Source organism: Brienomyrus brachyistius, chromosome 2, assembly GCF_023856365.1.
Source record: "Brienomyrus brachyistius isolate T26 chromosome 2, BBRACH_0.4, whole genome shotgun sequence".
Taxonomy (NCBI): domain Eukaryota; kingdom Metazoa; phylum Chordata; class Actinopteri; order Osteoglossiformes; family Mormyridae; genus Brienomyrus; species Brienomyrus brachyistius.
The window spans coordinates 46,802,159-46,816,962 of NC_064534.1; the positions used below are offsets into that span (position 1 = coordinate 46,802,159).

The 14,804-nt window shown below is 44.8% G+C and overlaps 1 protein-coding gene across 4 annotated transcripts in view; it reads left to right on the forward strand.

Annotated features, from left to right (window-relative positions):
- sh2b3 (SH2B adaptor protein 3) overlaps window positions 1-14,804 on the forward strand; it is a 29,868-nt gene that overhangs the window by 976 nt on the left and 14,088 nt on the right. For 2 of the 4 annotated variants that reach the window (XM_049001855.1, XM_049001865.1), the window contains exon 2: window positions 6,220-7,161. In XM_049001855.1, coding sequence (XP_048857812.1) covers window positions 6,247-7,161 — 915 coding nt within the window. In that variant the 5' untranslated portion in view covers window positions 6,220-6,246. Of the gene's footprint in view, window positions 1-5,475; window positions 5,671-6,219; window positions 7,162-14,804 lie in introns of those variants that run through there. The other 2 variants (XM_049001884.1, XM_049001876.1) reach the window with 2 other exon arrangements.

Genomic DNA, 14,804 nt, shown 5'->3' on the forward strand with positions numbered 1-14,804 from the left:
AGACGAAGGGTTGTCAGAAAATGTGTCTCGGCTGAGAAACAATGTTAACCTTAATTCGTTTATTTAAACCGTTAATTGACCCAAGGAGCGCTAAATATGTTAAATGTTTGTGGGTCATGTCAAAGACCCTTATGTAAGGGTGTTTTGTCAGCCGGATATCCGTAGTTAGGAATAAAAATTGATAATAGTATTCGGGAGCTTTTCGATCGCCTCAGATTAGTGACATTGTATACGCCGAGCTAAAGCGAATTATGTGAAAGAAACTGTTGTTTATGGGTTGTGCATAGATACTAGTCTTGGGTTAAATGCAGTATTTGTGTAAATATATATGTATGAAAACAAAATTTGGGTTAAATATTGTATAAATATCGCACGTTGGGTTTTGTGTGTCTTTTTTCAAGTATTCCCCGAAAATATATTGCCACCGCAACTTTAACGTTTTAAATGTTGTTAAATGACGCACTTTACTGGATGGTCTGCACTTAAATGTTTAATTTCGTGTCTTTTCGACTGGTATATGTTGATTATCGTCTACAGAAATATTTTTTTGGCACCAATCCCAAGGAAGAACGTCAGTAAGGACTTTATTGTATTGTGCGCATATAACAATAAATCTTTATTGTTATGATGTCTAGAGGTGCGTGTTGGGACCATCAAATAAGCTTATGGACGTTTGAAACTGTTTAATGGTGCATCTTCAGTCGTCTCGTTCTAGATAGTGTATTTTTCAATACTCTCTCTCTAAGGGCCAGGTTTTGGTTCATTTACTGGCATCAGGCAGTTTATGCATTAACTGTGTCATGTATAACTCACCCCATAACTATGTCATGTAACGATTGACAGTGAATTTAAGATTATAAAATCAGGACCCTTTTTCCTGTGTAGAGGGTGTGTCTGTAACTTGGTTCTCACCAATCGTCAGTGGTATGGTGCCATGTCAAGCTAAAATACTCTAAATGATGGCTTGTGGAGTTCAATTTAAGAGATACCCATGACATGTTACATGCTTGAACTGGGGAAGCAGTTCCATGGTTCCAGGATACAGCTCTTTCCTGCCTGCACTTAAGCTTAAGGCAGGCATCGCAATCATGCTTATCAGCACAGTGAGAGCAAAGTTACACACTGATTATAATCCACTGTGCTGGCTGTTTTCATCTGATCAAAACTCATTGATCGTTTCTGTGTTGTAGGTAGAGGGAAAAAAACTCATTTACATTTGTATACACGTCTCGCATGTAAACCGAGATGTATCTTAGATTTGCGAGAACGACAGTGCTGCTCAAGGCTGAATGAAGCATGTTGGCACATTCCCCTGCTTGATAGCAAGGGGCAGGCTGCTTCGGGGCACTTTCTGACCTGCCAGAGATGCTATAAGCATGTATCACATCCCCTTGGTTGTGTATTTTTGGGGGCAAAAGCCTTTGGTGTTTCTGCTGGAGCAGAAGTTTGAAAATGTCCTTTTGTACTTCTTTTTATTTTTTAAAGGCCCTCAGAATAAATTGTCCTAGAGGATGTGGTGGATTGGTTTCATTACCAAGTCTGAAACTTATCTGACTTCACAAAGTATTTCTCTATTTCACAAGATCTCACCAGACTTAAAATGATGTGAAAGCTCTCACGGATGTCTATCTGAAAGAGCTTTGGGGGGGGGGGGGGTTAAAATACCGCACACATGAACCAGTAGGGGAGGTGCCGCTTAAGTAATGTGCTGCTTTCTTAGAAGTCTTACATTCATATGTGATGTCCCACAATGCCCCACGGCATCCAAATTCGCAACCATCATTCGTTGTAAACAGGTTGCTTACTATGGAGATTTTGTGATAATGGTGACTTTTTCATTACAAACATCGCCTCTTAAGATTGTGGTTGCATACGTCAATAGTTCATGGTGAGGCAGCTCTGTGGGACGTGACTAGAAGTTTGCAAATTCACATCCTAGATTGTGCATCTTGGTTATACCTTTAAGAAAGGAACACAGGTTGCCTAAATATTCAGTTGGGCAAGTTGTAAAATCAAAAACACAGGTGGTTCTTTATGCTTATGTGATGGGAGTTTGTTTAGAATCTCATATATATATATATATATATATATTACATACACACACATAGATAATGTGTTAAGATTTTGTCATGGGATAACTGTAAATGCTAATGAGACTGATTTAGTGTGGTAAGGGTTATGCCAGTCATACAGTTATATTGTAAAGTCACAGCAATTCCCTTTGATATTCTGAAACCCATAAATATTTTGGAGAAAACACTGAGGGCAAAGGTATGAAGAAAATGAGAATCTTTTAAACTATTGCAGTTTTGGTGCTGCTTTGAAGTGCCACCATTACAGGGCTCTGGCATCTTATGGTTTCTGTTCCTTTGTGGCCTTTGGACCAATGTCTTCCCCCATAACTGAGACTCTATTAAGGAAGACTTTCTCATTTGTGATCTAGGGAGAGCATTTACCTTAACAATGTAGACGTTTGTAATTAAAGAATTTGGCTAGTTCTTTGATACCATCTTATCTTGTGGAGGTGGGTGGTTCTTTAACCTGTTTACCCAGCTCTGGTCTTTGGTTATGGGAAATTCAGGAGCATTTTGATGAAGCATTTGGACCACTAAAGATGCTGGCATCCAAAGCAGGCCAACCTCTGATACCTCTGGTACCCTGTCAGGACAGAGTGGCTGTGTTCTCCCTGTTCTGTTTTTGACCCCCCACCCCCTTCATTTTTCCCCATCCTGTTTCTCCCACATCCTCTCAGTCCTGTTCAGTACACAGCTTGTGTTTGTGTGTGTTTTTTTTGTTTTTTTGCATTGATGCAGCCAGCATACACAGGAAGTAGACAGCCTCTATAAACTTTGTGCCGAGTCCACGGAGAACTCCAAATGTTCATGTAGTCAAGTTGTTGGGATTCCTGGCTTACAACCAGGAATTTGGACCCAGTTCTGCTTAATTTCTCTTCCTTAATGTGCCTTTCAGAGATTTGCCAATTTCCCGCAGTGTTGTGCAGTGTGCTGGTGCACTCAGTCAGGAAATCTGCTTTAAATAGGAGAGGCCTTTTAATGATGACATGGTGGCCTTTTAATGACGGCATGGAGCATTTCTGGCACTGCTCCCTATATTTAGTTGTATGTAAAAGAACTTTGCCGTTCCTTTTACCCTTCAGTCCCTGTGTTTTTGGATTTGAATTTCTGCAACTGGTGTTGGGTACATTTTGTCTGTCAGCCTCCTGCACTTTCCTGTGTTTCACTGTCCTCCAAACTTTCTGATTGATGTGTGAGTGATTACTTGCACTTTCTGATTGCTAGCACCACAATGTCTTGGTGCTCTTTCGCTAACGGTAATATAACTGGGAGTATTCGCACCCCTGCAATAATAATGCTGAAGAGATCATATCAGAATCATGCTTGTGTGATGAGACTCATGAGTCAGCCTGTAGTGTATTTAGCAGGAGCACTCCTGCTTCTGTCTGTATGACCTGCTTGGTTTAGTGCACTGTGCTGAAGCTCTTGGAATATAAGCATAAATGCGGGCTGTTTCTCGGAACTGACATTTGTGGTTGGTTGGCTGGCCACGCCGCTGCCGGTGTTTTGGGGTCTGGGGGGGGGGCCTGTTGGGGGCGCGCCCTAGCAGGTAGACGCCTGCTCCAGGCGGGGTTTCCTGTTCTTGGGTTGCTGGCGTTGGCATGTCCTACTCGCTGGCTTGTCTGTTGCAGAGCTCAGAACTCAGGCCACCTGCACCGCTTCCCCTTTCCACAGTCACTAACTGGCCTATTTTTTTTTATAAATGACTTGCTGTTTTTCTCTTCCCCTGTTTTTAATCTCATGTAAAGAACATATTTCCCTTTTAAGTCGCTTAGAGATTCTGTGTGTATGCCTGCTTTGGAGCTTGTTAATTGTTTTACTTTTGCTGCCGATGGCCCTGCGTTTGTCGTGTGCCGATTTTGTTGAGCATAAGGTTTTATCAGGGATGCTTGTCAGTGTGGGGAGACAAAGGAGCCATGTCTGACGGAGAGATGCAATGTAGCCTTTCGGCCCAGTCACACTGAAAAGTTACTGCTGCTTTTTTTTCCAACTCTTCCTGCAATTTTGACTCGGCTGATCCACGTCATACAGACTAGATGTTGATGCTGTAGTGTGAGCAACTTTCACAGATGAAGTAAACATGACTCTGAATTGATTACGGGCTGTTATTGAGAGAGTGCGTGTTCTAAACTGGAAGGAGCTGCTTAAATCATGATGAGGGATTCACTTACTTTGGCGTCTCAGTCCGGCTGGGGACAGCCTGGTCATGGCCTGCTTCTGGGGCCTGTGGGGTGGACGTGCCCTGCCTGCTGGGCCAGTGCGCTGCCTAGCCAGCATGTGCAGATACAACCACAGAGATATAAATAGGACCACCCTGAAGTCGTTCAGCTACGCCTGATAATTTTGTGGGGACATTATTGTCTGTTTGTGAATGTTTTTGCTTTGGCTGCTGTTGTTGCCACCCGTCCCCCCCATCCTCAGAGGGGAGGGAAGCAGAGAAGCGTCGTAGCTGGCGCAACGGGGAGCAGTGTGCAGAGACAGGCAGTGACGAGGCCCGGGGGTTAGGAAGTGAGTGCTGTCCTGCTGCGGGATGCTGAGTCATCCCTAGGCTGGGTACACTGATAGACACTGCAGCCGGGGGGCCAGCGAGGGGGGTGGGAGCACTCAGGGAGCATGCATGCGTTGGTGTGGGGTGGGGGAAGCGCCAACACGTCAAGCCAGTGCACGTGCTCACCATGTCCCCTTCCCCCCCCCCCCCAGCGCCGTCCCCCAGGTAGCAGCCTGGCCAAAACGACGGTGTGCAGGGGCTCAGCTCCCTGTGTGGTGCTGGCCTAGGACCTGAGCAGCAAACCTTGTATTTCCAGCTTCCTTTTGTCGTCTACGATATGAAAGATCACTCTACAAAAACTGTACTTCAGCTGAGCCAGCCATGACCTTCCCAGGAACTCCTAAGGTGTGGTCTCCGAGTCTGAGAATGGCTGACTTTATTTAAGAATAGAGAATGGTACAGCAGAATGAGCTTTTGTCTTTAAGGCAGCCCCTGGGAGTCGTTCCCAGCTAGCAGTGCAGACCCCATGGGCTAGTATGGGAGCTGAAATGCCATTTTCCCCGAGCCGTCTTTTTCTTTGCCTGTGGGGCTTCTCGTCTAGGGTAGCCTCAGAGAGGAGAGTCTCAGCGGCATCCATTGAGAATCGCCATAGAGACTTCCTCAATATGCGGCCCATTCACATGTGCATCAATTGCTCCATTCATAAATGTTTTTTCCTCTTTTAAAAACTGTCTGAACCCCCACCCCCATTATTTGAGGATATTAATGAGCCTCGACCTGCATGTCTCACAGGAAATCGAACAGTGAGTATGAGAACAGGATGGCCCTGTCGCTTAGGGCTGATTAATTAAGGGACGGGCCGCTGCCTTCAATTAACTGCTTGTCTGTTTATTAATTAATTTTGCATTGGAGCTCAGCAGAAGAGGAAGAGGGCCAGTTTCCAAACCGCTGCTGCTTCAGAAGTTTCACTTCTGCTGTCGATAGGGAACTTGAGTGCAACACCGGTGACGCTGTCGGACATCACTGCGGTTAGCCGGAGGTTCGTTATGACGATTCCCAGCAATACGAGCACAATCGATCCTCCGGCACCGTGCTGACTGCGCGCAGGTGCGATCGCTGCGTGTCAGCCTTTTTTTTTTTTTTTCTTCTTCTTTTATGTATAAGAATTGACCGTTTTCCCACAAGGTGTGTGTGCGTGCGCGTACGTGCATGTGGGCGGCCCATGTTTCCTTTCTCACAGATTAGATAAAATATGTGATTGTGTTTGCCTTTTCTGTTTTTTTATCTGGAGTGCCAGCAAGACCTCTGTTAAAAGTGGGTGGCATCAATATTGCAACAAATTTAGAATGAATCGGGTCTAATTCATGATTGGAAATGTTTTGAAATGCAGTTCATTAACATATTGGTATTTATCTTCCTACTGGTGTTTTTGAGTTGAGTAATCTTCATAATCTATGACACCCCAAACAGGCTTGGTTCCAGTGTTTTTTGCATGCTTGGCCTGATGCTCAGTATGCAGAGAGAAGGGTTAGGATCACTGCCTGGTCGGCACGTGGCGACATGGGAGGCGGGGGGTGGGTAGGGGCATGGGGGCAGACAGATCATGATGTTCTCTTCTCCTCCTCACATTTACACCCCCCCCCCTCCCACCCACAGTGATTCTCAGCTGTGCTGGTTACTGCAATGAATGGCAACACTATCCACAACGGGACTGCCGTGCCCTCATCTGTAGCCCCCCCACCGCGGGGCTGGCAGGAGTTCTGTGAGCTGCATGCCATCGCCGCTGCCCGGGAACTAGCCAAGCACTACCGGCGTTTTGCCAGTGAGCGCCCGCGCCATGATGTGCCCTCACCCGACAGCTTCTTGAAGCAGTTCAACCATCTGTTCCAGCAGTTCTTCTGCAGCGAGGTGGCGGGTGAGGCCCCTCCCCCGGCCCCTCCCCTGTCGGGGTGTCGCCGGGTCACCTCTTTCTCTGGCGCTCTGGACTACCGGGAGACTGGCCGGCCGGGCTCTCAGGCCCTCATCACGGTGGTGACCTTCAAAGGGGACCTGTCAACATGCGGCAGCCCGCCGTCACCTCCCTGCGAGCAGGAACGGCCTCCGCGAAGCTCTCCCACAGACACTACCAGCCATGATCGTGGGCGGAGCCAGGAGGCGACTGGCACCTCTGCTGCCGAACGGTACTCCCCGCAGCCTATGCCTGCCCCCCATGCCGGACACAGCGACCCCACACATTTCTCTGTCAGGCAGATTCGTCGCGATGTGTGCCGGCTCTTTAAGAAACAGATTCCTCGGCCGCCTGATGGGGGTGGGGCTCCTGATGAAGGCCTCCCTTCTGCAACCTTGGCTACCCTGGCTCAGAAGGCGCCCCCTGCTGGCAGCTTTTTCAATCGTTTGGCCCACAAGTTCCGTGCCAGCCTAAAGCAGCGTCCCAGGCACCGTAGTGGGTGCAAGGAGGGCCAGCTACGGTACCTAGTGGTGGATGACACTATCTCTGATGCTCAGCCACGGTGGCAGCGCTGCCGGCTGCTGGTCCAAAGGGTGCAGGAAGGCCAGGTCACAGATGGCTACCAGCTGGAGCTGTATGACCCGCCTAAGGTAAGTGAAATCTGCCTGTTGCTTCCAGATGCCAGATTGGAGCATTGCTGCTCTCCTGGTCAGTCACTGGGTAATTATGGTATCAGACCGAAGATTTGCTCCTTTTGTTCTGCTGTTTATCACTCAGAGCCATATGTTTTCCTTACTGGGTGATTTTTCTCTTTTTTTCCCCCCCCAAGATCTCCTGCAGAATTTGTGGTGTCTCAGGTTTTGTCATGTCTCCTCTATCCCAATCTGTAGTAAAAAGCGCGCCAACTTTGGCTTTTGAAGGTAGCTCTTGCTTAGCCGTCATGTGACCGGACTAGCTCACATCCATCCATCCATTTTCCAACCTTTTATCCTTGTCAGCCTGGATGCCATCCCACTCCGCATGGGGGGGGGGGGGGGGGGAGGCTGGGGTTGGACCCTTGTCCATCGCAGGGCACACACATGTACAATGGGCGAATTAAAGACTACTAATTGGTTAACTTCTACTTGCTTATTAGTGGGCTAGAGGTCTTCATTAGCTGTTAGCTATGGGTTAATGTTTTTCTTTAAAGATTTGACATGGACATGTCTTTATATAGAAGCATTCTGTCCTGTGAAGAAATGTTGCTTGTTGTTGAACAATTGTTGTGTTCTTGTCCAGCCCCAAACACCAAGGGTACGTCGATTGCATCTTTGCTAAACAAAATCCCATAATTTATTTCACCCCAAATTCGTTCTTGGCAGGCAAGTAAGAAAGATCACAAGTATGATCTTCATGTTGTTGAGAAACGCCCACTGTTTGCTCCATTGCATCCCTTTCTTCCTGGAAGTGATAGGAGTCTGACAGGAAGTGATGGACCACTGCAAGCTCATCAGATAGTCGTGCTTCGCCAGGCCGCCACGTGCTCGTGGTCTGCAGATCTGCGAACAGTCTCTGTTCGGTGGCAGTCGGAGCTCCCATCAGCCACTCACAACGGGGCGCACACCAGGGGGCTGAGCTTCTCAGAGAGACGTGCTGGTTGCCAGAGGAAATGCAGAAATGAAGCTTTATTGCTTTCGACAATATGACCAATCTGCCGAGCAGAGAATTCAAACTTATGACCTTCCGATTGCAGGCCTAACCCACTGAGTCACACTGCCTCCTGGGGTACGAGTATGCAGGGGATGGCTGTGTAGTGAATACTTTCTGTACTGCCCCCCCGGAAGGCATTCTGGGCTTCGCCTGATCGTTTCACCAGGAGCCTGTGAGCCCCAGCGCACTTCCTGCCTTGTTAACTATCTGAGTGCAGTTTCCCCTTTCTCAGCTTCCCATCCACACTCTTTCTTATTTTATTCTCTGTGTGTGCATTGAGAAATGTGGATAATGCCTCTCCAGTTACAATAGTGACCTTCACAGAGGAAGCTGCCAGCTAGCTGATAACTCTGAGCATTATGGAAGTTCTGCCTTAACATGGTGTTCCATTCTGATACGGCAGATAATCACTCAGCAGTTTATCAACACGATCCCAATAAAGCTTGTTTATTCTCTGTTCTATTGCTGTACATATAAAGGAGGAGGCATCGTCGATCTTTAAAGGCAAAATGCATCTCCTTCCTATGAATTCTAAATGGAAAAATCCACCTCAGATTCCTTGCTGATAACTGTAGACCATGGGAAGCATGAGGATATTGACATAATGCAATGAGGCAGCTGAGAGTCCGTATGTGAGCAGCGGCAGATGACCTTTGCATGTTACTCTGGAGTTTAGACAGAGCTGCGATTTCATCCAAAACCTGTCCCCGTGGGTTTTGATGTGACTCAAGTCAGTCTGTTTATAATTACTTTTTGCTAATATTGCAGCAGACTTTGCAGTTCCATTTTCATAACCATTCTTTTGTAGTTTTATTTAAATGGTGAATATTAGATGTGTAAATATCAGTGTGAAAGGAGGGATTTGCAAATCTGGAATTTTTTTTTTTTTTTTTTTTTTTTTTGTTGAGCGCCCTTAGTCAATGGCTGATTTCATTGTATTTTTGAGATTGAGCTTCAAGGCTGACTACTCTGAGAAACATGTGGGCTGGGATAAGACACTAAAAAAAAGTGTCACAAAATCAGTGGTGCCACTGTGTGTTGGTAGATGATGATGATAATATGGTGGCCTCTAACACACACACACACACATACATACACAGACATGCATGTGCTCGCATAGGCATTTGTTGTACAGAAACAGGTTTAATATATGATCTTAACATGCATCACCCAGTATGGGATGGGGAAGGAAGGGTATCTGCAGAATTGAAAGCCACAATTAGATGTCAACTGAATGTCACCAGTAGTGGAAAATATTACGGATTGCGACTGAAAGCATTGCACATTAACAATTGCCTGGACTTGCGTCTTTGTGCCTCTATTGCACTGAGCCCTGCTACAAGTAGCCCAGAGGACCTCCAATAGGAGTGATGATCATGTGAAATGTTGCCTTTTTAAATGGATTTCTCAGTGGTCTCTCTCTGGAAGGGGTCGTTCTGCTGACTGCATTTCCTCTGTGCAGCTCTGGTTTGCGTTTGGCTGTACTGCTCTTTCTGCCTTGGTCGTTTTCTGGTTTTCCTCCAGGGTCTATTGAGATGACAAACTTTGGTGTAAATTTATTTTAAGTGTCAGCTTGACTGAATCTTGTCAAGTACCTTTAACTAAGGAGCAAAGCATGAAGACTTCATGCTCTATGGAGAAATCAGTAACGTTGGCGAGTCTTATCTGCCTCAAACAGTTGTAGGGCTTTTTCTGTTTATGATACATGCCGTTTTGCCATTTATGTCTCTTTTGCAACGTTGAACCGTTTCATTGAACAGGAACGATCTGTTGGTATGTCATTTTTTAAATAGTCTAGGAAAGCTACTTTGTCTGTAATTTTTCAGTGTGACCTGAGCCAAAACATTATGCTGCAGGGTGACGATTTGCTATTTTCTGGAATCTTGCATTGGACAGTGCTGGTCACACGTGTCAAGCAGGTTTTTTTTTTTTTTTTAAACGAAGTGCTAACCTCATTCTGGTTTGACACACTAGTGCGGATGGATTTTGATTTCGTTTATTTTATTTTAAAACTACAAATTTCTTGTGGTTTTTCTGACATATTATCCTATGTGGTGCTTCTGACTAAATGGTTTCAGATTTCAATCCCTGAGACTGGCTTTTTGTCATATACAAAAGAGTGAAAATGCTCAAACCTGCAACCAGAGTGCCGGCATACCTGGCCAAAGAGAGGAATCCGGAAAACACCGTGGAGGGGTGGGTGACCAAATCCACAACTGCTTCGCTACAGACGCTAGCACATGGCTGAATACCTGAGATGCTACCTTAACCTGCAGATTAGCAAAATAAGCTTATTTCAAGTTTCTCCCCTGATTTTCAGTCTTGCTTCTTTTAGTCACTACATGCTGTCACGGTGTATATAAACTGGATAAACTGTGACGCTGAACACAGACATCTGCGGCATTGTGGTGTGGCTCACCGCCTGTAAACAGGATGCAGGCCTGGCGTACGGTGCTTCTGTGTGACACGGCTGCCTCACCGGCCTCCTCGAAGGGCCATCCTCTGCTGACCCCCTGTGGGCACTCTCACCCACCCATTCCGTGTGTGTGTGTGTGTGTGTGTGTGTGTGTGTGTGTGTGTGTGTGTGTGTGTGTGTGTGTGTTAATGCAGCAGAAGCGAGCCCTGTGGCCTGTACTATGAAGCAGGGTTACTGGCTTATTGGGGTGACTTGTCGGATTTAAGGTAGTCTGGGCAAAATGTAAGTGAACGAATATGAAATCCATTTAAACTGTGGTACTTTAGCAGTAACCCCGCTTCGTAGTACAGGCCACAGATCTGCTGGCTTAGTGGTTATAATCTTACACCTGCAGGGTTCAGGGTTGACATTCCACCCCTGCAGTGTGTGTGTGTGTGTGTGGAGCTTGTATGATCCCCCTGTGTTTATGTGTGGTTCCTCTGCTTTGGTAGCTCTACATTATTCTTAGTGTTTGATTGAGGGTATGGACTGCGCCCCCTACCCCCGGCGCTGTGCTTTGTGGATAGCCTCTTTATGGAAGATGGATGGAACTCTTTACTGGCCACTTTATTTACATTTGTTTTAAAAAGTAGCTTGGACCATAACAATGTGGCATATTTATGATGTTGTTTTTTTAAAACCACCCCCCCCCCCCCCCCCCCCCCCGAAATGTCAAAAGTGGCAGAGGGCAGACAGACATTAGACAGGAAGCCGCCTCCTCTCCCACCGCTGGCCGTGTTGCTTTTTGAATGTTCTGCGAAAACCACGTTTGCTTTCAAGAGTGAGCGCTAAAGGTCATGCCGGCTGATATTTCATTGCGTGAAAAAGTGGGTTAACTCCCTGCTATATAACCTCAGCATTGTTTATTTCAAAAACCCTTTGAACGTGATGAAAATCGAGTCTGTCAGAATGCAGGCGAAAGCCTGGGGTTTGTTTCATTCACATGTTCAGGCAGCGGAGCGGAGAGGGGCTGTGCGCTGCCTTTCACCGTTGTATTACTCAGCTGCTTTCTGTCCCTTTCTCACTCAGTATGATGCCATGAGTTCAGTCTTCAGATGGAGGCAAATGGAGATGCTGGATTTGATGGATGGAAACTGTTGGAACAGCTCAGTTTCCTGCATGTCCCACATGAAAAAGCATTTGTTAGACAGCCGTGGCTGTAAGGTGGCATAGGAGGGAGCATCTCTGGGGTCTTCTGCTGCACAGACTGGAATCTGTTGCCAGGTGTAACAATTTTCAGCTTTGTGAGAAGAGGGCTTGTGGCCCTGTCCCACCTTCTGAGGAATGGCCACTGGAAAGCATGTCAGCAGCTGGCTCACCCAAAGTGACAGACGGCTGTAGATTAATTTGTGATTGGCTTCAGCCTTCATGCATAGAAGTCCTGTAAATGGGGCATTTGCTGGGGCAGCGATAGCGGGGGGGGATTCTCGTGGGGGTGATGGAATGCCACGTGGGTGCCCCACTTCTGAAATGGCCTGAGAAGGAACCCTGGGAACCACGGTAGGGGGAGGTTGGAGAAATTCAGATGGGTCCTGGCAGCCAGAGAAATTTGCATCCGGTGCTCTTTTCCTTTTTAAAATTGAATTAATCCTGCAGATTTTGCCAACTGGTTCCTCTATCAAACGGCAGCAGTTGCATGGCTAAACACTTTGGAAAGCTCTCGCTTTGAAAAGCTTTCTTGGCCTTAAGCTTTGTTGTGTGGAAATGGGAAGCTGCTTTGTTCAGGAAATGATTTGCTGACTAATTTTTCTGTCTTGCAGCTGGTATATGAGGAGCGAGTTTGTATTGTGCTTTCTGGTAATATGCTTACTGAAGAATGAGGAGACTTTTTAGTTTATTAAATACAATATCTAATCACTTGTTTTGTTGTGAAGAAGAATCTTTAAAAGCAAAGATTTTTAAATGACTGGTTCTGAACTTGTTGGAAATGTGTAACATGGTTTGAGGTTACATTAAATCATGCTGTTGTATTAAAAAAGGTTAAAGTGGGAAAGAGACCTTTTGCCCATCACATATTGTATAATAAAGCAGAATGTAAGAATATCAGCAGTAGCTAATAAGCTTTGCTTAGGCAGATAAATTTGTCATCGAATATAACTTGACTGACATGGATTTTTATTGTGTTGCTTTTCCATATTTTATTTCCTTCTAGCTGTCTGTGTATTTTTCTTTAAGGTAGAGCTTCCAATAATTATTCCATAAGTGGATCTGTCAATGATGGAAAATACTTTTCAATTCTTCATTTTCTGAACAAAATATTGGAGTATGTGGTAGGCCTGCACGATGTGCAATATTAACATTGACATTACATGTTATGCACATGCAATTGTTGCATCACAAGGACCATGATAGTTACCTGGGTTGAGATTATGCTCGGGTGGTATCTAAATTTTCATACCGTCATACTTTCCAGACATTATAGCGCAATATACAGTGTTTTGATGGTATTTTCAAAATCATCGCTAATCTACCGTTTTGAAATCTTGCCAAAAATAAGATTTACCAAACGGAGATCATTGACGAGATAAAACATTAAGGTACATTCTTACACTTGCGAAAAAATGGGTACTATATTTTCATTCAGTGAATTTTAGTGTGGGGGACCCCTCTGCAAAGATTCTGGAATAATTTACACTGGATTATGTATCAACTGTTTATAGTGATACGTTCAAGCTCCACCCACTCAAGCAGCATCTTTCTCTTGCAGTATTTTTTATGCAGAGAGAGGGTGTCCAGACACAGCTACAATAATGGGGGCCTGAGGGTCAGCCCCACCCATTCCACACCAGATTAGTTTAGCTACAAAATTTGTGGGTAAAAGTTAAAATGAACTTGGAGCAAAAATCCCCTGCGAAATCACTTTATTACTAGAAACAAACTTTCTTCTTGTCGAATTGAGCAGTTTGAATGGAACTGAATGACAGGCAAACATTTTTTCGTGTTAGTGTTTGCTGTACTGTTTGTCATAGGAAATAAAACTTAGCAGGTTTTGCAATTGTAATGTTTAATGTTCCTTTTCAAGAAAATCTGAAAAAAAAAACAAAAAACTAAAGGATTATTATTGCTGCTTTTGCACAAATTATGCATGTGTTCACTTTGAGACAAACTTTTTTGTTCTTGCTGTCGGACTTGCGATGTGGCCTGTTTGAGAAATAAAAAAAAATGAGTGAGGTGAAAGAACTGGTAATTAAAAGACGTTTCCCTTCCACTGTACGGAAATATTTTGGATTCCATAGAGATACTGGGCAAAAATAGCCCCCCCCGGCTTATTTGATGGACACTTGATATATAATATGTTGTATTTGGCTGTAGTTTTATTTTGAGTAAACTCAATTTGCTTTATAAATATATTTATATTTGACATTTTTCCAATATTGTGCAGCCCTAGTATGAAGCTAATTTTAATTTAACTGGTACTAAACACTTCAAGCTTTTCTTGTGTTGAACGCATAAAGCAAATTTATAGACGTTCCTTGATCGTGTCTTCACTGGAGAATAAGCATCATTATTACTGCTCATATGTTGCTGATGTGGAAATTTTGCACAAATGACAACAGATTCTGGTTTTATTCGGTGAACCAAACACATTTCCTGCGCCCTCTCCCGTAGATGTGTACCCTGGTAGGTCCTTCCATGTATTGTTCCTGCTGTTTGCCGTAATGTGCTGTTGGGCATTTTTTTTTTGTGAAGTTGGGTGGGGGTGTGCAGTATACAATTAACAAACACCAGGAAATGGGCTTAAACCAGGAATGATTCAAAATATATCATCCCTGACACTTAACTGCACCCAAGATTATTATCCAAAAAAATAATTTCTATTCTTTGAAGTTAATAGTAGTGAAAGACTACTTTGACTAGCATACGCGGACAGACTGTGCGCATTGTGGAGAGAGGCTTGCTGGGCGTCTGTGGCTTAACTGACCAGTATAGGTCAGGGCAGGGTTAGGGTTAATAATTCTACTGAATTATTAACATGTGCAATAGAGCCATGCACGATAATGTGCGATAGTTTTTATTTCTCTTCAAGTTACATTTATAACAACTTTTTAAATAGTTAGCATACATAGGTAGCATAGTATTTTATTCTACTCTATAGAATTTTTATTAGAGTGCTCTAATTTAATTTGGCTGCACTAATCTTTAGTACTT